Raw genomic sequence first — 20,757 nt, 5'->3', positions numbered from 1 at the left:
ACTCGCAATTCGCAAAATCCGCAAATTCTCGCGAATTTGTGGATTTTTTTTGTGTTCGCGCGGGTTTCTGCCAGTTCGCGAGGGTTTTGTACAATTTCGCAAACGCGAACTTACCTGTCGGCTCGCAAGTTTTGCGAACTTGTTGTTTCTACGTGTCCAGCCTGTTTTGCGAACTTGTTGTTTCTACGTGTCCAGCCTGTTTGGGACACTCTTCTTCATCACTGCCACTCTCTGTCACCACTGCCACTCTCTGACTACTCATGCCACCCTCTGGCCCACCCATGCCACCCTCTGTTTCATCACAGCACCCTCTGGTTGTCCAGTCAGTGTACATTATTGTGGCAAAGCAAAGCACACCTTCCCTGCCTCAAGTGACCTGAATTAATTTGGGGCTGATTAATGTGTCACAGAATATTTTTTTAGCTGGAACCTGCTTCCTTAGTGCTTCCTGATTAGTGATCTTTTGCACTTGCTAAGTGCTTTCATTGTTGCAAAATTAGTTACAACACCTGCCCTGCCACAACTGACAATAATGAATTAGGGGCTGATTAATGGATTTGAACTTCCAGCCTGGCTCCTGCTTGTCTCCCTTAGCTGTAATTCAGGACCTTTGTGGCATATGTGTAACTATTCTGAGGTTCAGAGCAGGGTCACATAATAGTTGCAAGTAGGCAACTGAACTCTGGAGGGGCCCCTCAGGAAGCACTACAGGAAATGGCTACTAATGATGAGCCTGAACTTTTGAACCTGGTAAGTAGTTTCAGTTTTGCTAAGATCGTATTTCTGCAATTTAGCGCTTATTCGCGGGGCGCAAAGTTGTACTGGGAAGCCGCGAACTCACGCGAACAGTGCGAGCGAAATCCGCTGCTCGCGGATTTGCGGATTTTGCGGGAGATTCGCGAATCTCGCGGATTGCGAATTTACCGAAAATCCGCAAAATCCGCGAGCGAAACGGATTTTCCGCCCATGCTTAGAAAGCATTCTACATAGCCTCATATTGTGGAATGCTGAAAACATGTGTACGGATTTTTATACTGGAACCACTGTCCGTAGTGGAGTCTGAATTTACAACACTTCCTTAGAGCGCCGCTAATCCTAATAATAAAGGCTTTGTATTAATGAACCATAAATACAAGTCCGAACAGTAAAAACATATGGACACCATATTACCTTAGCTACAAAGGGTGCTTTTCCCTGATCCCTTATGGGGTCGTGTAATCTGGCAGCCAAAGTGTTTGTGCTGCAGGGGGTTGGGCCTACTTGTTCCAAGGACAATATAAACGTGAAAAGTTGTTTTTCTTGACCCAAACAATATGTTCTGGGCATCGGGCTACAGGAATTCCACACCCCTGGGAGTAATGTGATCGGAGTGTCCTGCAGTGGTTGCCAACCTTGCTGCTATGTTGAAGACTGCCTAGAGCAGAGCCAGGTGAGATTTTGGTGTACCAATGAGCATAGCAATACCATAGTCTAGTCTGGAAAGTCCCAAGGTTTGCACTACAATTAAAAAATATGGTTGAGGGATAAACAGTTTGATCTCCTTGCGGAGATTGAGTTGCAATATTAATGTGGCTGCATTGATATGGGTTTTCATGTTCAGGTTTCTGTCAAGGGTGATTCCTAAGTATTTAGTGGAGAAATTATTACTGGTTTGCAGTTGAGGGCGTCCATGTGGTTTAGCCATTCTTGAATTGCCTAAGATCTGAGGGTGGGGGAGAGATGAAGAGGATTTTGTCTTCAGGAAGTTCAGTTCAAGGAGTTGAAGGGACAGCCAGGTTTGGACCTTAGCTAGAACATTATTTAAATGCATGATGTCATCTAAGGGGCATATTTCTAAGTACATCTACGTGTCTTCTGCATACATATGGTATGCCAGATTAGAGTGATGGAGAGTGTTATTTAGTGCTTCCATATACAGGTTGAAGAGTAGGGGGAGGGTGGAGCATTGGGAACCCCTAGCCCACCAATGCTGGGTTTGATATACTACCTTATAGTCTAATAAGGGCTCTGAATCTTTAATAACATTTGCTTTGTTGACATAACCATGTTCTTGATTGAATGCTTAGATTTGGAAGAAATAGGTAACTGTAAGTGGACCAATGTATGTTCAGAGTTCTCGCATATATTTGTTGATAGGGATGCTCGGCTTAAACCTACTATTGACTTAAATTAATACAGTTACGTCTGTCAACCTTTCAAAACCAGCAAACAGAATTATCAAGATTAACATGTTCCATGTCTGGCTCTTGCAGCAGCCTCTTCCAACTCTATGTCTACCCCACTTATTTGAGAATATTCTGCTTAACTCTCTGCACACATGCTCAACAGCACTTCTTCAGCGTTCCAGCATTTGTTTTCAACTGGTCACACCAATAAACCTCCCCAAACATTCTGATCCCGGTAATCTTATTATTCCACAGTTTCATTTTACTCACGTTCAGAGGGGGATACACAGTGATTGTGCAATCCTTCACAAATGTCAGAAATCATTCCCTCATGGTAATTCAAACTGATACTTTATTCAGTATTATGCCATCAAAGTACAAGCAGTTAAAATCACAATAAAATAGATAAATACAAATTGCATAAATGTATGTACTTTTAAAACTATTGGAATGATATAAAACACTAGAAGTAATCATACAGCAATTAAGTTCACAGGTCTAATTATTTACACCACAAGAGGTACTAATCAATGAAGTTCTGTTTTATGTTAAAACACCTATTCCTCCATGCTGCCAACAAATACAGTGAGACTGCCAATACTACACACCGGCTAGTGTCACATTTCAAACCTCCCAGCGTGACTCTACACATCCTAAGCCCTAGGTTACGTCAAAATGGGCAGATGTCCAAATTCCTAGGTCCGCGGTACACCGAGAAAAATAATAAAACATGCTCAAGTGATTCACTCGCTGAGAGGCAAGAAGCACATTCCTAGAGAGAGGATCTCGATTTAATCCCCCTCCCCCCATCTAGCAGTAAAAGAAAGTAGAGGAAGAGACCCATATCTAAATTGCATATAAAGTTTCCTTACAGTTGCTGACTCAATATTGTCCAAAAAGTTATGTAATTCATAGTAGTCAAGGTTACTTGTGCCTGGGCGTGCAGCAAATTAAGCTTCTATTGCCAATAAGCAATCTTTATTTGTCCTTAGCTGTTTCACTACACTCATAGGGGGCGGCCCATAAGCGACTAATGCCATTGTTTGAAAGGGTTGCCTTAATGTACTTAAACCATGGGATATCAATTGCTCTTGCACTACAGAGTATCTCCTGCAACCCTGTCTAATAAGGAGTCAGCTCCATTACCACAATCTCTTCCAATACAGTGTAGGCCTTAAGCCAACCACGTCTGTAAAAATGTTTTGCCCATGTCTAGCTTTACTGGTATCAACGGGGTACTAATGGGGTGACCAATTAACTCTTTCAGGAAGTGGTTTTCCTCAAGTCCCAGGGTAGACATTTCTCTGTGCCCTCAGAGCTCTGCTCCATAGAGAGCTGAACCAAGTGCTTGGCAGTTGAAGATTCTCAATGAGGGGGAAATATTCTCAATGAGGGGAAAATTGAGCAGAAAAAAGAAAGCCCTCTTGTAGTTTTACAATACCCGCTGAAATCTGGTCTAGCTTTAATCTGCTCCTAACTATATGCACTTGCCAGTTAAATTGCTCAGTGAGTGTCACTCCCAAGTACTCGAATGTGTGCACATGCTCCACATGGGACCCTCTAAGGGCAAAATTAGGGCTTGTGATGCTGCAGGGGTTAAGTACCATGAACTTGGTTTTGGTGATATTAATTCCTAAGCCTCCAAGACCACAAAAATAATCAAATCTTTCCAGAATCTTTTGTAACCAATGGAGGATTTCAAAATCAGCAGCATGTTGTTAGCAAACAACAGGGCCGGTATCCTGGTGTTTGTGAGAGAGTGCGCATCAGACCTACCACGGTCCACAAAAGTTTCTAGGTCATTAATAAAAAGGAAGACGAGGGTTGGGGCAAGGACACACCCCTGACTCGCAGCCATTTGGACTAGAACAGGCTCAGTGAGTTCACCAATCTGACCACATCTTACTTGTGCGAAATTATATTCATGTAAATGCATGATCATATTCAACATGTAATATGGTACCCCCAAATCAACCATCACCTGCCACAACTTTGGAAGGGAAACTAGATTGAAAGCTGATCTAAGATCAATGAATACTACATATAGCTGTCCCGCCCCAATAAGACATTCTTCCAATAAAGTAGCTAATACCGGAAGACCTGATCTAATGTACTCACCCCACATGCAAGGACAATAGTATCCAAGTCGAAGTCATCCATTCTAGGAGCCTATTCAGCACAACCCTTGTATTTTGGATGCAATCAATTATTATTAGGCTGATAGGCCTGTAATTGGCTGGGGTGTCCTTAGTTCCCTTTTTATAGATTGTGATAATTTCAGCACTAGGCCAGGGTAGGGGAATTGAAGGGCCCCTCTTTATAGCACAAAAGCAGAGGAAAAATAGGGCCCCAACACATCAGGTCTACCTAAAAAATATCTCTGGGGACCCTATCCAGTCCTGGGCCCTTGATAAGAATTCTTCAGGAAAAGAGTAATCCATACATCTCCAGGTTTAAAAGTTCTGACTATGCTACTCCGTTAGTGAATTCTGTTACAAATACCATCCTGGAAGCGAGATGTTGACTATGAGCTCCGACAACTCTTTAGTTTAAACACAACATGTTGTTATGGTAGCGCACTCCGTCAACTGCATACTCGTTTGTGGTTTCACACATGCACACAGGACTGATTTTCCAGCCTGACAAATTAATCTTGTTTTCTTAAAAGTATCACTTCAAGGCGGGCACTTTCAATGTTGTTGTAAACAAAGATAGCAGTTTTTTTCCAAAACATTCAGTTTTTTTTCCCTTTCTGGGGAGACTTCCTTTACCTCCCCGTTTACTCCTTCCCTGTCCAGGCTTCCGTGTGGTTTCAATAGTGCATCTGTTGCCCCATTTCTTTATTCCAAGGACTCATTTCCAGCCTTGCTGGATTCATCTAGTGCCATTTTAAAATCCCTATTCTTCCTGTCCCTCAAACCTGCGTTCTGCCTAGTCTTTTCCTAGCCTTGCCCCAGCACCTTGGTGCACTGCCAAAACGGCTTCCTAAAATTTCTTCTAATTCCTTTGTTTTTTCTTCTCACATGTATCTCCATGTTGGTTTTAATTTCCAACCAGGAGACCTTTGCTTGCACGTATTACTTTTTTATTTAACAAACAGTTAATTCTTGGCTTGCACATGACGTCATATAAGCATATGCAAAATTGTCTCATTAGTTAGCTAATTATACTTTGTACAATGAGGTGAGCCTGGAAGCTGCCCCTACACTTCCCTAAATACTCATCTACCTCTAAGATGGTGCCTCTATCTCTACCTCTCCACCCCCCTTTCCTACAGATACTGCCTCCCTGTCTTCTTTCTTGATCCTTCGAACTGGAAAAATAGTTTAAAAAAATGAATGGCAAAATATTTATTGTAGAAATAATAGAATTAAAGAAATTCATATTAAAATTTCTTCATTATGAGTGGCAGGGCGGTGTGTATCAAACTGCTAAAAAAACAATATCAGGTCCGATGCACAACTGCTATCAAGAGTTTCCCTCTCACAACATAAAAATCCCCATGTACCGCTTTTTATATTTATCAGGCCTTTTTCCCCCAGTAGATTTCAGCAGGTTAGACCAGCCAAAATTCACATGCGGAGAATTGGGTGGAATGTGGTGATTACAGCTAAGCTTGTGATTCTGACCTTGGTGCAAAACTGTGTTTGCATGGAGATCTAAAAAAAAGTGACTCTGATAATGAGAGGGCCTAAATATTAATGACTTAGTTGATTATCGTAATCTTCAATACTCCGAGTCATAGTCTTCCTCTCCATAGTCCTTACGAATTGAGCTATTGTGTAGATTGTGCCCAGCATTTGACCCATATTATAATAGAAAAGCTACCCAATGATGTGTACAGGAAATGGTTTAATGGTTTAACACATGATCATTTAGGTGGGGCTAACCTCAGAGACTTCCTGAAACTGACAAGGTGAATAAAAGAAAGGAAAACAAATACATTTCCACCCACCTACCACAGAAGGAAAGGTAGGGAGGGAAAGTAGGACTGTGGTGAGGAAAAATATGAGTCGGAGTGATGAAGATTACTGGTGAGTAACTGAGTCATTACCTACCTCATCCGTCTTCCTTGCCAAAGTCCTTACGAACTGAGCGTATACCAACACTAAAAACAACAGAAGGAAAGTGATGACTGAGACAAACCTTTGCAACACCACATGATTTATTGAATCAAAACATAACAATAAGTTTCCTGATATGATTCAACTGCTGACAGCACAGTAGACCCAAAGGGAGTTGAAAACAATTCCACCATCTTAACTTATAATGCCAAATAAAGGTGTGGGGACTAATCCATGTTGCAGCCTCGTATATGTCTTTCAAAGAAGCCCCCTTAAAAGAGGCCCAAGAGAAAGAAACTTCCATAGTAGAACACCCTTGAAGGAAAGCAGAAAGGCTGGTACCTGGGTTCCGGTAGGCTAAAGAAATTATAGATAGATTTCTTTATTGTGCGATCAATTAGAATCATTACTATGGTGCGAGAAATCTCTAAGCATCAATATAAAACCAATCAATCTATCAGACAAAAAGGTTAGAAGATTTCAAATTCAACACAAAACCTAAAATATATTTAGAACATTTATAGAGTTTATCAAGTTATAAGATCAATTAATCTATAATTAAAGTACAGTGCCGGACATCTTTACTGTGTATTTTGGGAGCCCTCTTTTAGGAGACCCAAAAGTGCTATGTGCATCCAGATTGACCTACTTAGAGGGATCAATTTATAATGTGATTAAGGTACAATATTTGGCCTCTGACTATATATATATATATATATTAGAAAGTCCATCAATGTGAGTCTGATAAAGTGCCAAGTGCTTCACAACATAAAAGGAAAAAACGAACTTTTTCTGCAGTTTAATTATGGGCTGCCTATTGCAGTCGTATTGTCTGCCATCCAGCGATTTAGAAATAATATAATATATCTGTGATATTATTTTATAAGGAGCTATATGAAGTAAAGATTATTGAAGTAGACATGAAATACAGTGGGTTTGTCTGATTAAATTGTATATTTGCCTTGGCTTTCTCCTGCCTTTTTAAAACCCCTATGTAACATCAAGCATATAGTTATGACTCAAGGTAGATCTTCCAAATTGTTCTGGTGTCTACGAAGTGTAATACATTAGTGCATAGGCGGATGTTTGGGGATTAGTTCCAGAGCCTAATTTAACATGCATTGGCAAAAGCAATTACGTCTAGTGTTATGGACCAGCCATTTGCCTTTGTCAATGCTTCTTTTGTTTTGTTATGGTTTTTGTAAAACATAATTGTTGGTGAGGCTGCTTTGCCCATGTCAGTAGAAAAATAACATTAGCTAAGATCAAAACATTTTTTGTCTCAAAAGCATTGATTGCATAATAAATCTTTGACACTAAAGGGAGCTACTTTGTGTGAGAATATGCTCATTTTGAAAGAACAGAATGCCATCAATCACAATGAAGTTGGCCAGTGCCTGAAACATGCTTACCCATAACCCCATGTTCTTGGTACTAGAGAGTGGAAGGGCAATTTGAACGATACACAAGAGCCCAAGGGCTGAAGAGGGCTGGCTGAAAGCCCCTATAAGTAAGTATCTTATATGCATAATTTTAGTAAAATCAAAAGGTATTGGCTTGCACCTGTGCTAAAAATGAGTCCATTTACCAGAACATTACTCCAGTCCCACGCTCAAGTATAACTAAAAGAGTTGCTGTGGGGCGCCGAAGCTATTTTACTAGTTTGGAGTTAAATTAGGAAATCTGTGTCCTGTTGTGATTTTTCCCAGCATGAAACAGCGTATTGTCATCTATATATTTTCTGACAGTGCTTATTAATGCTTTACACAATTTGGGACTGAGAAACAAACATTGTGCCTGTTCACTGGAGAAAATTGAAGCCTCACTAACAGATGCAGACTTCAAATTCCCAAAACAAAGAAAGCCACTAGAAGTAAATTATTGTGAAAGCGCATGAAAGAAAGGGTGACCCGGTAACGTATCTTTGCTGCTGGGCCGACTAAAAAATATTTAAAAAATATGTATTTCTTCATTAAGGTTGGAAAAAAATGCGGAAGATAGACTTTTTATGTGCAGTGATTCTTTGATCATTTCACTTTGAAGTAGCTTCAGTGTAAAATGTATTACTTCCTATTTTTTTTTTTTAAAGGAAACATTCTTTACTCAAAAATGTCATTTTAATTTCCATTTTTCAAAATAGGAAGGCCACTCTACATCCCTTTTCCCACTTTCTTCTCCTCAATACCTTGGGTCTTGCATTAATAGGTTTCCCATCTCTTAGCAAGGCTCTGTCCTCGCATCAATGTTGCACATTTTTTTGTGATGATATGCATTTGCTGAATCTCACCCCAAGTACTTTCCTGGGTTTCACGGCTTGCCACTCATTTTTTTGGCCTGCATGTTACTATTTACCTCCAGAAGCCTCTGTTTACCCAGGAATTGTGCTTTTTCACCTCCAGGACTTTTTTGTTTTAGGTCTGGCTACAGTCAGCTACAGTTGTGTGCAGCCAGAGCTCATATCATTCTTTTAAAAAAAATAAAAAGAAGCATTTAGAGTGGGATTTGGGTCAGCTTCCTTCATTCAGCCATTGACTTTCCTGTACTTTTTGAGTGCACTAATAAGCTGTCCAACAAGTGTGCAAGATTTTGCGGGGATTTACATTGCCCAATTTAATTTGCCTAATTGACTTATTGATGGGCATGAAGTAGTTCTTAAAGCTGATACATCACTTGATCAAATAGTCCTGCTGCCCATTTCTGATGCTGTTCCTTCCCTGTCTCTCGCCTCACCTGTCAGAGACCCAACACTGCTGGATGTTGCTGCCACAAGATGTCTAGCTTCATTGAAATAATGGCAGCATTTAGTTTCCATCACAGAAACAACACTTTGGTGTCCGGTCCAACCACAGGATTACGGGTTTTCCTGATGCTGCCAGTGGGCTGCTATTGAAATAGAAATTCAGCACACCCAGCAGCTTCTGTGATACTGTCTCCAAGCTAATGATGCCATCCAGAGTCCATCGAAAATCTGGCAAAGTCAAGTTGTCTGGCATGTAACTGAAAATGCTATCCAGGTCCACTGACTTTACCAGTGCTTGTTATTTTTAATTGCATCTATGGTGTCCCTCACGATTTCCCAATATCTTTTAACACTTCAAGTACAAAGTCTTTTTACAGAGGTTAGAAGTTAGTCAAACTTTTTTTTTCCAAGGAAAACTTTCAGGCAGTTCCTATTTGAAGTGTTATTAGTCACGGTACTAAGATTCTACCCAAGCTCTTTAAGAACTGCACTTAATATGGAGCTGGTGCCCTCGTAAGAAGAACAGATCCCCAGCAATGCACCATGTGTCATATGGCAGGCTAATTCATACGCATGAGCAGGCAACTTTATAATCTTTAGAGAATAAGCCACAAAATGCTGTACCCATGACACCAAAAGGGTCTATTTTAGTTAATATTGAACATACACAATTTGTGGAATATGTGCACATATCCGCACGCATATTTCCACTCTATGCAAAATAATATGGTGAGCTGTATCCCTAGTTTTCAGTTAAATTAGTTTATTGTTCTAAATATGATTTTCTGGAAATAAAATAAATCACCTCTTTATGTGTAATTGGTATAGAACCTACTCCCTTCTTCAAGAACTATACTCAAATATGCACCAATGCTTGTTCCTTTTCCATGTCTTTCTTCAATTGTTCTACTATTATAAGCAAAATGAATGGGCAGGAAAAAGAAATAGGCACATTCTTTGGCAAGGGTACAGGTTGTGTTAGTTAATTTTTTGCTTCTAGAATTGAAGAAAACTATTACACTATGGATGTATTCTAGTAGAAAGGAACACCTATAGATTTATTTAAGTTGTTTTGTAGGGGGAGAATGCAGTTCCTGAAAATCTTTTTGTTGTGTTTCCTTAGATCGCAAGAGACTACTCATTCTTGGACTATATCCTCGGAGGATGCCAGTTAATGTTTACTGTAAGTACAATTTCTATATTGGTTTGTCAGAGAAAGTTTGATGAAGGAGTTATTGTACTAAATAAAGTTTCTAGTCAAAGTATATGTACAAATGTGGATTGATACAAAACGTTTACTATGCCACTGTTCCTTGAGGTTTCTATTAGCTATTTTATTATTTTAAGTACAACAGTCTGCAGCTGATCCCCATACTTTATTCACTGTTACTACCAATTTATTGTGATCATCATGGTGTACATGGGTGTATGCATAGACGCACATTCAAATTACGTATCTAGGTTGTTGTATCATTCTTATGCACAAATGTATTTATACCTATAATTCTAGGTGTTCATATCTTCCCATTTCATTACCCAATATCTTTATTTTTAAGTCTGACCTTTGAGACAGCCTTAGCCTTTTCACCATACTATTGTGTGATTTTGGTTATTTGGAGTCATCTACTGGTCAGTTAAATTGGCATTCACATTTTGCATCCACCCTCCCCAGCATACATCATGGGGCAGTTAGATGGCCCACCTTTCCCATTGACCTTCTTTACTTTCACTACCCAAAGGGACTTAGGATGTTACAATGCAAACTATTACAACGCATGCTTTTACAACGTGGGTTTTTACAAGGCAAGATTCATTACAATGCATGCTATTACAACGCAAGCCATTAAAATGCATGCACGATTACAAAGTAATTTACTATTCTAACACCGCCGGGTGCCTACCTCAGTGAAGGTGCTGGGCAGCGTTGTAATTGAATGCATTGTAATGGAACTTGCGTCGTATTGGCTCACTTGTAAAGGCATTGCGTTGTAATGCCTGCGTTGCAATGGATGTTTCCCGCATGAAGCCTGAGCACATTGTTCACATGCACCTAAATAGTTCCTTTCTCTTCAGTGACAAAGGTGGTTCAAAATAAGCTTTTATTGTGTTCTTATATTTTATATAAATTTAAATGCCAGTTATTTATTTTGCCTGCCAGTGCAGTTCCAGTGCCAAGTTAAATGGTAATTTACTGTCTGCCTCCATGTTGTTATAAGGTATTTAAGAGATATTGTAACATTGTAGCTGCCTGTCATTAAATTGCTTATCAAAGTGGCGATTTAGTCTTGTTTCCTTTACAAACAATGATAATAATTGAAAAATGCATGCCACAAATGAAAGACTTGTTATTTAATAAATCATCACTAATAAAACAGCCACATATGCACATTTTTATAAGAAACATATGGTGGCCATGTTTTGGCAGCAGCTTGTCTTCTTTTTATCCTTTTTTGGGGCACATGCTTGCAATAGAAAAATTAAAGAAAAATGTGACCATTGCATTTGCTTGCTAAGGCCGGACCTATTGTCTTTTCCAATGCTTGTTATGTAAATGTTTAGTCATGCTTAACATCATATAGCTTATGTTTAATACTATTTTGTTCTACATAGCGTGTTTGTAACAGTAAAAAAAACAATATACATCAGATTGTACAAAACCATGTTAAAGCCTTATGAAAATAGGCTTTGGATGCACCAAAGTACACATTTTCTATCAAGCAAATGCTTTATTCTTCATTACAAATTGCAATATATATATATATATATATATATATATATATATATATATATATATATATATATATATATATATATATATATATATATATATTCACAAAGGTTTCCCAATTAGATGTTCTCCTCGCACTCCAGGGTCCGTGTTAAACAATGTATGTTTATTGGCGACGCGTTTCCACCAGACGGTCTTTTTCACTAGCCAATTACTTACAGTACAATCCACCATTGTAAAGTGCACAGTGATAAAAAGTGAAAACGGACCAACATCCGAGAATGCCACAATGAAGCTGGAAAACAGACTATCGTTTTTACCATAGTATTTAAAACTCTAGCACTGAGTCAGACCATAACAATACATCTTGTTATTGCAAACGAAATCATATACATTTTTGAATAAAAAATATAAACATTTTAGAAAAGTAATTTCATTATTGTAGAGAGTGACAGTTGTTACCTAGTTCTAGGAATGCAACAATTTGAAATTCACAATACCACTAATACATGTCAAGGTGCTAGACAGAATACAGCCAAGTGGCTTGGTGTACATTTCGTCATGGAACATTAACCAGCAGAGGACAATCAAGGCCGAGTGGCCGAAGGCACATTTGTGAACAGAGGTACAAATAGGAATGTTACTACTCTAGATCATGCTATTCTATTCTGGCAGATCAGTGAGTAGTAGATATAATGGAAAATCTGAATGAGACTGACTATGGAATTCCTATATGTTTGATGTTCCCCTGTTTTTCCCATATTGGTTCCTGTCTGAATGAGGGTAGGATGGGTGTCCCTAAGGTACAACTTGGCATTGGAGCAACCCATGCTCCTAATGCAATAGTCTGTGCGGAAAGAGACCCTAATTCTAACTATTTACAACCCTGACAACGGAGTGGTTTAACTAAGGGTAATGCAGTGGTTAGTGGTGGTGTGGTGTGCAAGAATTAAAAATATAGGTTTGCAGAAAAAGTAACCGGGGTATTTCAAGGAAGAAGGGGTGGGGGGGGGGAGGGGGTTTGGGTTGAGGGGGGGAGGCATGTGAGGTGGGGGGGAAGAAAAAGGGGGGAAAGGGGGGAGGCCCCTGGGCCTGATTTGGTAATGTCTAGTAAGATTGTTATGAGAATGTAATATCTCAGTATTGATAAATATATATATATCGTTGTTGGTTGGCGTGCTGAATGCACACAGTGGCGCCCCCCCGCCCAGGACTTGCTTCGTGGTTTCGGGGAGAGAGCGGCAATATTTTGTCGGTTGAGACGATTCTGGGAGACGATTGCTGCCAGGGTTCCCGCGGTGGAGAGCGGGCGAACTCAAAATGCTGGCGTATGCTGGGGCATTATCGTATGCCCGGACCGGTCACTGTACTAGAGTCCGCAAGATGGAGAACGTCAGCTGGTACAAACGACGGGAACTAGATGGAGGACTTGCTAGCGTGGGAACTACAACTACCAGCAAGCAACAACAAACACTGCAACAGAGGTGGCAAGAGCAGTGCCTCTAAATCGGAACGACCAAGCTCCAATGGGAGCTTTTTAAGCAGCCTACCATCCACGCAAAACACAACGCAAAAAACACAATGCTGGCAATGAATAAGGCAAACGCCGAAACGCGTCTGCCAGGTGTTTTTAACTTCGTGTGTCTTCCAACTTGGCAGCAATAAATCTTACCTGGAAAAGCCTCAATGCATGTGTCGGACCCTTTCTTTAGGAAGAGGCGGGGACTGGTGGTATATGTTAAATGCAGTGGTCGGCTCTGCATTTCCCGACACGCCTCTCGTTCAGGTGCTCCACTGATGGCCGGCATTTCGTTGTTGGTTGGCGTGCTGAATGCACACAGTGGCGCCCCCCCGCCCAGGACTTGCTTCGTGGTATCGGGGAGAGAGCGGCAATATTTTGTCGGTTGAGACGATTCTGGGAGACGATTGCTGCCAGGGTTCCCGCGGTGGAGAGCGGGCGAACTCAAAATGCTGGCGTATGCTGGGGCATTACCGTATGCCAGGACCGGTCACTGTACTAGAGTCCGCAAGATGGAGAACGTCAGCTGGTACAAACGACGGGAACTAGATGGAGGACTTGCTAGCGTGGGAACTACAACTACCAGCAAGCAACAACAAACACTGCAACAGAGGTGGCAAGAGCAGTGCCTCTAAATCGGAACGACCAAGCTCCAATGGGAGCTTTTTAAGCAGCCTACCATCCACGCAAAACACAACGCAAAAAACACAATGCTGGCAATGAATAAGGCAAACGCCGAAACGCGTCTGCCAGGTGTTTTTAACTTCGTGTGTCTTCCAACTTGGCAGCAATAAATCTTACCTGGAAAAGCCTCAATGCATGTGTCGGACCCTTTCTTTAGGAAGAGGCGGGGACTGGTGGTATATGTTGAATGCAGTGGTCGGCTCTGCATTTCCCGACACGCCTCTCGTTCAGGTGCTCCACTGATGGCCGGCATTTCGTTGTTGGTTGGCGTGCTGAATGCACACAGTGGCGCCCCCCCCGCCCAGGACTTGCTTCGTGGTATCGGGGAGAGAGCGGCAATATTTTGTCGGTTGAGACGATTCTGGAAGACGATTGCTGCCAGGGTTCCCGCGGTGGAGAGCGGGCGAACTCAAAATGCTGGCGTATGCTGGGGCATTATCGTATGCCCGGACCGGTCACTGTACTAGAGTCCGCAAGATGGAGAACGTCAGCTGGTACAAACGACGGGAACTAGATGGAGGACTTGCTAGCATGGGAACTACAACTACCAGCAAGCAACAACAAACACTGCAACAGAGGTGGCAAGAGCAGTGCCTCTAAATCGGAACGACCAAGCTCCAATGGGAGCTTTTTAAGCAGCCCACCATCCACGCAAAACACAACGCAAAAAACACAATGCTGGCAATGAATAAGGCAAACGCCGAAACGCGTCTGCCAGGTGTTTTTAACTTCGTGTGTCTTCCAACTTGGCAGCAATAAATCTTACCTGGAAAAGCCTCAATGCATGTGTCGGACCCTTTCTTTAGGAAGAGGCGGGGACTGGTGGTATATATATATATATATATATATATATAATATGTTGGCGGGCATCAGGGTTCCGATCCTGATGTTCGCTGACGACACTTTGATAATGTCCAAAACCCCAGCAGGATTGCAACGGGCCCTGAATATCTTTGACGACTTTTGCCAGGAGCATGGCCTGAAAGTAAACATAGGCAAGACTAAGCTGATGGCTTTTTCCCGAGGACAGAAGCCTCGCCCTAGGATACATTTGAATAATGTTGGGCTTGAGGTCGTAAGGGAGTTCACCTACCTAGGGGTACAAATCGCAAGTAATTATGGTTGGTCCCACCACATAGAAAAGGCGGGTTTGAAACATCAGCAAATATCGGGGGCCTTACGGGTGGAGCACAATAGATCCAAAACTAAACCCATTAAACCTGTCCTCGCTGTATACGATGCTAAGGCAATAGGATCGGCCTTATATGGGGCGGAGCTGTTTGGTTTTGACAATTTAACTCCATTACAGATAGCTGAGAACAGGTTTCTTAGGGGTATTACAGGACTGCCCCAGAGTACACCATTAATCCCTCTTAGCCTCGACCTGGGAAGAAGATCGGTAACCGACCGAGCCAGACTGCGTCCCATCTTATTTTGGAGGCGACTTTGGTCTACCCCTGAAATTAGGCATTATGGGGAAGGCTTCCTGGCAATAATCAAGATTGATGTATTCCATAAAATATCATGGCTGAAAAACCTAAGGGTATTGCTGGGTGAACTAGGTCTTTCCAATCTTTGGGACAATCCGTCGGGGGAAGTGTTCCCAAGTAAAAACACACTTAAAGCACTATATTGGGAATGGATAGACGAGAGGCTTTGGAGAAGGGTTGAATCTGACTCAATGGGAGGTCGCTTTTTGGAAAGTAAAATGTGTCCTGCACTAGAAAATTACTGGGACAGTATAACTGTTCCTATGGACAGAAAGTTGTTTTTCCAATTAAGATCTGGTTCCCTCCCGTTGAGAGATCTAACAGGCAGGTGGAAGAGTTTGAACACCCAGTGCTGCCCAGCGTGCGGCGCAACTAAAGAAAGTGTGGGACACTTCTTATTTGCTTGTAAGGCTTATGCCTCCCCAAGAAGGGTCTGGTTAACTCCTATCTGCAAGAACCTTGGGACATCCAGTGCAGCTGAGGCGCAGAGAATCATTTGCACTACTTCTGAGGAGCCTATTGTCATGGGAATAGCAAAGTATCTGGGGTGGGCTTGGTCCATTAGGCGGAGAGTTCTTTCTGTTTCTCCTAATGTTTCTTGATTATGTTTTACTTGTATAATGTTTTGTTTTATAATGATTAAGCTTGCGCAACTGTTTTAATGTATTGGACGAAATACTTTGACTAAGTGTGATGTTTTTATAAATATGTATGTTGTGCTTTTATGAGTCTATAACTCGAATAAAGCTTTCTACTACGTATATATATATATATATATATATATATATATATATATATATATATATATGTCTGTAATTTGATTCCTGTTTTGGAACAAGATGAGTCGCACACGAAACTTCAATGCAGGGGCATTTATTGAGCAGGTTGCAGGCGATCTTCCTGACGCGTTTCGTTCAGTCACTCTGAACTTCTTCCGAGGTACACCCACAAGCGGAAATGTTCGTTACTCCCAGGCACTTTTAAACTTGATTGCCGACCTCTGGTGGACTATCACGGTGGCGATCAGCACAGCATGATGGTATCTGTAGTTCACGCGCCCCGTGATGCTTTGCTAGTTGAACATGAGTATCTCCGTGCATTTGCATTCGTTTCACTAGCTAGCAGGGGCATACGTGGTTACTTTGATTTTCTCTGTGTTGTTGCCGACCTCTGGTGGTTTGTTTCACTGAGTGAGTAGAGCGGCATGATGTTACCAGCGTGCTTCATTTACCGTGATGTCTGTGGAATGTTCATGTTCCCGCTGGGCTGTGCCTGCATTTTCTCCCTTTCTCACTGGATTGTTGCCTTCCAGAAACGTTTCTCCGTCACAGTCTTACTTTTGAAGACGATGGGGAACCATACCAGGCTCTGGTGTCTGGTAGTGCCGAGCACCCTTAGAATGTTCGTTTGACCGAGTTTTCAAGTCTGGATCCAAGGCGGGTGCTGTCATCGGCACACTAGCTGGCGGTGCGGTAGCTCTGCGACTGAACCCAAAGTCGCTGTATATGTCTGTAATTTGATTCCTGTTTTGGAACAAGATGAGTCGCACACGAAACTTCAATGCAGGGGCATTTATTGATCAGGTTGCAGGCGATCTTCCTGACGCGTTTCGTTCAGTCACTCTGAACTTCTTCCGAGGTACACCCACAAGCGGAAATGTTCGTTACTCCCAGGCACTTTTAAACTTGATTGCCGACCTCTGGTGGACTATCACTGTGGCGATCAGCACAGCATGATGGTATCTGTAGTTCACGCGCCCCGTGATGCTTTGCTAGTTGAACATGAGTATCTCCGTGCATTTGCATTCGTTTCACTAGCTAGCAGGGGCATACGTGGTTACTTTGATTTTCTCTGTGTTGTTGCCGACCTCTGGTGGTTTGTTTCACTGAGTGAGTAGAGCGGCATGATGTTACCAGCGTGCTTCATTTACCGTGATGTCTGTGGGATGTTCATGTTCCCGCTGGGCTGTGCCTGCATTTTCTCCCTTTCTCACTGGATTGTTGCCTTCCAGAAACGTTTCTCCGTCACAGTCTTACTTTTGAAGACGATGGGGAACCATACCAGGCTCTGGTGTCTGGTAGTGCCGAGCACCCTTAGAATGTTCGTTTGACCGAGTTTTCAAGTCTGGATCCAAGGCGGGTGCTGTCATCGGCACACTAGCTGGCGGTGCGGTAGCTCTGCGACTGAACCCAAAGTCGCTGTATATGTCTGTAATTTGATTCCTGTTTTGGAACAAGATGAGTCGCACATGAAACTTCAATGCAGGGGCATTTATTGAGCAGGTTGCAGGCGATCTTCCTGACGCGTTTCGTTCAGTCACTCTGAACTTCTTCCGAGGTACACCCACAAGCGGAAATGTTCGTTACTCCCAGGCACTTTTAAACTTGATTGCCGACCTCTGGTGGACTATCACGGTGGCGATCAGCACAGCATGATGGTATCTGTAGTTCACGCGCCCCGTGATGCTTTGCTAGTTGAACATGAGTATCTCCGTGCATTTGCATTCGTTTCACTAGCTAGCAGGGGCATACGTGGTTACTTTGATTTTCTCTGTGTTGTTGCCGACCTCTGGTGGTTTGTTTCACTGAGTGAGTAGAGCGGCATGATGTTACCAGCGTGCTTCATTTACCGTGATGTCTGTGGGATGTTCATGTTCCCGCTGGGCTGTGCCTGCATTTTCTCCCTTTCTCACTGGATTGTTGCCTTCCAGAAACGTTTCTCCGTCACAGTCTTACTTTTGAAGACGATGGGGAACCATACCAGGCTCTGGTGTCTGGTAGTGCCGAGCACCCTTAGAATGTTCGTTTGACCGAGTTTTCAAGTCTGGATCCAAGGCGGGTGCTGTCATCGGCACACTAGCTGGCGGTGCGGTAGCTCTGCGACTGAACCCAAAGTCGCTGTATATGTCTGTAATTTGTATATATATATATATACCAACAAACCTTCTTTCAACAAAAAGGTAATGGAGCCGCACGCATTCCGGTTTGGTTCAGCTTTTATTCCCACAGTGGCATAACATTTCTAATGCATTTCAGTCGTTCCCCGTCCTTCCTCAGAGAGAGCCACAGCAAACGAGATGTGAACACACTTTGAACACCAGGGTTGCCTTAATAGTTTTAAAGATCAGCCCCCTAGTGGGCGTCTCATTTCGGCAAGTTTTTGGAGCCTGCTGGTTAATGTAGTGCGCTCTCACCTCACAATTTTAACCCTCCAGTGGGTGCTGTCTGTTGTTTGTGCTCCATTATACCACACCGGGATTCCCAGATTGGTGCACTTTCATCACTAGATCACAGGCGTTTTTCACCAAGGTCCATTCCTAGTCGGCTCCTGTCACCCTATGTGTTACCACTTCCAACAAAGTTTGGTCAATTACGGGTGATTGCCAGGTGCTCTTTAAACGGTGCGTCACTCCGGGCCAGATCAAGACCCTTAACATGCCACCAAACCTTCTTTCAACAAAAAGGTAATGGAGCCGCACGCATTCCGGTTTGGTTCAGCTTTTATTTCCACAGTGGCATAACATTTCTAATGCATTTCAGTCGTTCCTCGACCTTCCTCAGAGAGAGCCACAGCAAACGAGATATGAACACACTTTGAACACCAGGGTTGCCTTAATAGTTTTAAAGTTCAGCCCCCTAGTGGGCGTCTCATTTCGGCAAGTTTTTGGAGCCTGCTGGTTAATGTAGTGCGCTCTCACCTCACAATTTTAACCCTCCAGTGGGTGCTGTCTGTTGTTTGCGCTCCATTATACCACACCGGGATTCCCAGATCGGTGCACTTTCTTCACTAGATCACGGGCGTTTTTCACCAAGGTCCATTCCTAGGCGGCTCCCATCACCCTATGTGTTACCACTTCCAACAAAGTTTGGTCAATCATGGGTGATTGCCAGGTGCTCTTTAAACGGTGCGTCACTCTGGGCCAGACCAAGACCCTTAACATGCCAACAAACCTTCTTTCAACAAAAAGGTAATGGAGCCGCACGCATTCCGGTTTGGTTCAGCTTTTATTTCCACAGTGGCATAACATTTCTAATGCATTTCAGTCGTTCCTCGACCTTCCTCAGAGAGAGCCACAGCAAACGAGATGTGAACACACTTTGAACACCAGGGTTGCCTTAATAGTTTTAAAGTTCAGCCCCCTAGTGGGCGTCTCATTTCGGCAAGTTTTTGGAGCCTGCTGCTTAATGTAGTGCGCTCTCACCTCACAATTTTAACCCTCCAGTGGGTGCTGTCTGTTGTTTGCTCTCCATTATACCACACCGGGATTCCCAGATCGGTGCACTTTCATCACTAGATCACGGGCGTTTTTCACCAAGGTCCATTCCTAGGCGCTCCCGTCACCCTATGTGTTACCACTTCCAACAAAGTTTGGTCAATTACGGGTGATTGCCAGGTGCTCTTTAAACGGTGCGTCACTCCGGGCCAGATCAAGACCCTTAACATGCCACCAAACCTTCTTTCAACAAAAAGGTAATGGAGCCGCACGCATTCCGGTTTGGTTCAGCTTTTATTTCCACAGTGGCATAACATTTCTAATGCATTTCAGTCGTTCCTCGACCTTCCTCAGAGAGAGCCACAGCAAACGAGATGTGAACACACTTTGAACACCAGGGTTGCCTTAATAGTTTTAAAGTTCAGCCCCCTAGTGGGCGTCTCATTTCGGCAAGTTTTTGGAGCCTGCTGGTTAATGTAGTGCGCTCTCACCTCACAATTTTATCCCTCCAGTGGGTGCTGTCTGTTGTTTGTGCTCCATTATACCACACCGGGATTCCCAGATTGGTGCACTTTCATCACTAGATCACAGGCGTTTTTCACCAAGGTCCATTCCTAGTCAGCTCCTGTCACCCTATGTGTTACCACTTCCAACAAAGTTTGGTCAATTACGGGTGATTGCCAGGTGCTCTTTAAACGGTGCGTCACTCCGGGCCAGATCAAGACCCTTAACATGCCACCAAACCTTCTTTCAACAAAAAGGTAATGGAGCCGCACGCATTCCGGTTTGGTTCAGCTTTTATTTCCACAGTGGCATAACATTTCTAATGCATTTCAGTCGTTCCTCGACCTTCCTCAGAGAGAGCCACAGCAAACGAGATATGAACACACTTTGAACACCAGGGTTGCCTTAATAGTTTTAAAGTTCAGCCCCCTAGTGGGCGTCTCATTTCGGCAAGTTTTTGGAGCCTGCTGGTTAATGTAGTGCGCTCTCACCTCACAATTTTAACCCTCCAGTGGGTGCTGTCTGTTGTTTGTGCTCCATTATACCACACCGGGATTCCCAGATTGGTGCACTTTCATCACTAGATCACAGGCGTTTTTCACCAAGGTCCATTCCTAGTCGGCTCCTGTCACCCTATGTGTTACCACTTC

At 42.8% G+C, this 20,757-nt stretch overlaps 1 protein-coding gene across 2 annotated transcripts in view; it reads left to right on the top strand.

Moving 5' to 3' along the window:
* The window catches only part of CPNE2 (copine 2), a 975,302-nt gene that overhangs the window by 709,779 nt on the left and 244,766 nt on the right, over positions 1 to 20,757 (top strand). For both annotated transcript variants that reach the window (XM_086947740.1, XM_086947741.1), the window contains exon 10: positions 10,093 to 10,152. In XM_086947740.1, the coding sequence (XP_086803866.1) occupies positions 10,093 to 10,152 (60 nt within the window). The remainder of the gene's footprint in view (positions 1 to 10,092; positions 10,153 to 20,757) is intronic.

This window comes from Lissotriton vulgaris, chromosome 12 (genome assembly GCF_964263255.1).
Source record: "Lissotriton vulgaris chromosome 12, aLisVul1.2, whole genome shotgun sequence".
NCBI classification, from domain to species: domain Eukaryota; kingdom Metazoa; phylum Chordata; class Amphibia; order Caudata; family Salamandridae; genus Lissotriton; species Lissotriton vulgaris.
This window is presented reverse-complemented; position numbering and strand designations above follow the sequence as displayed.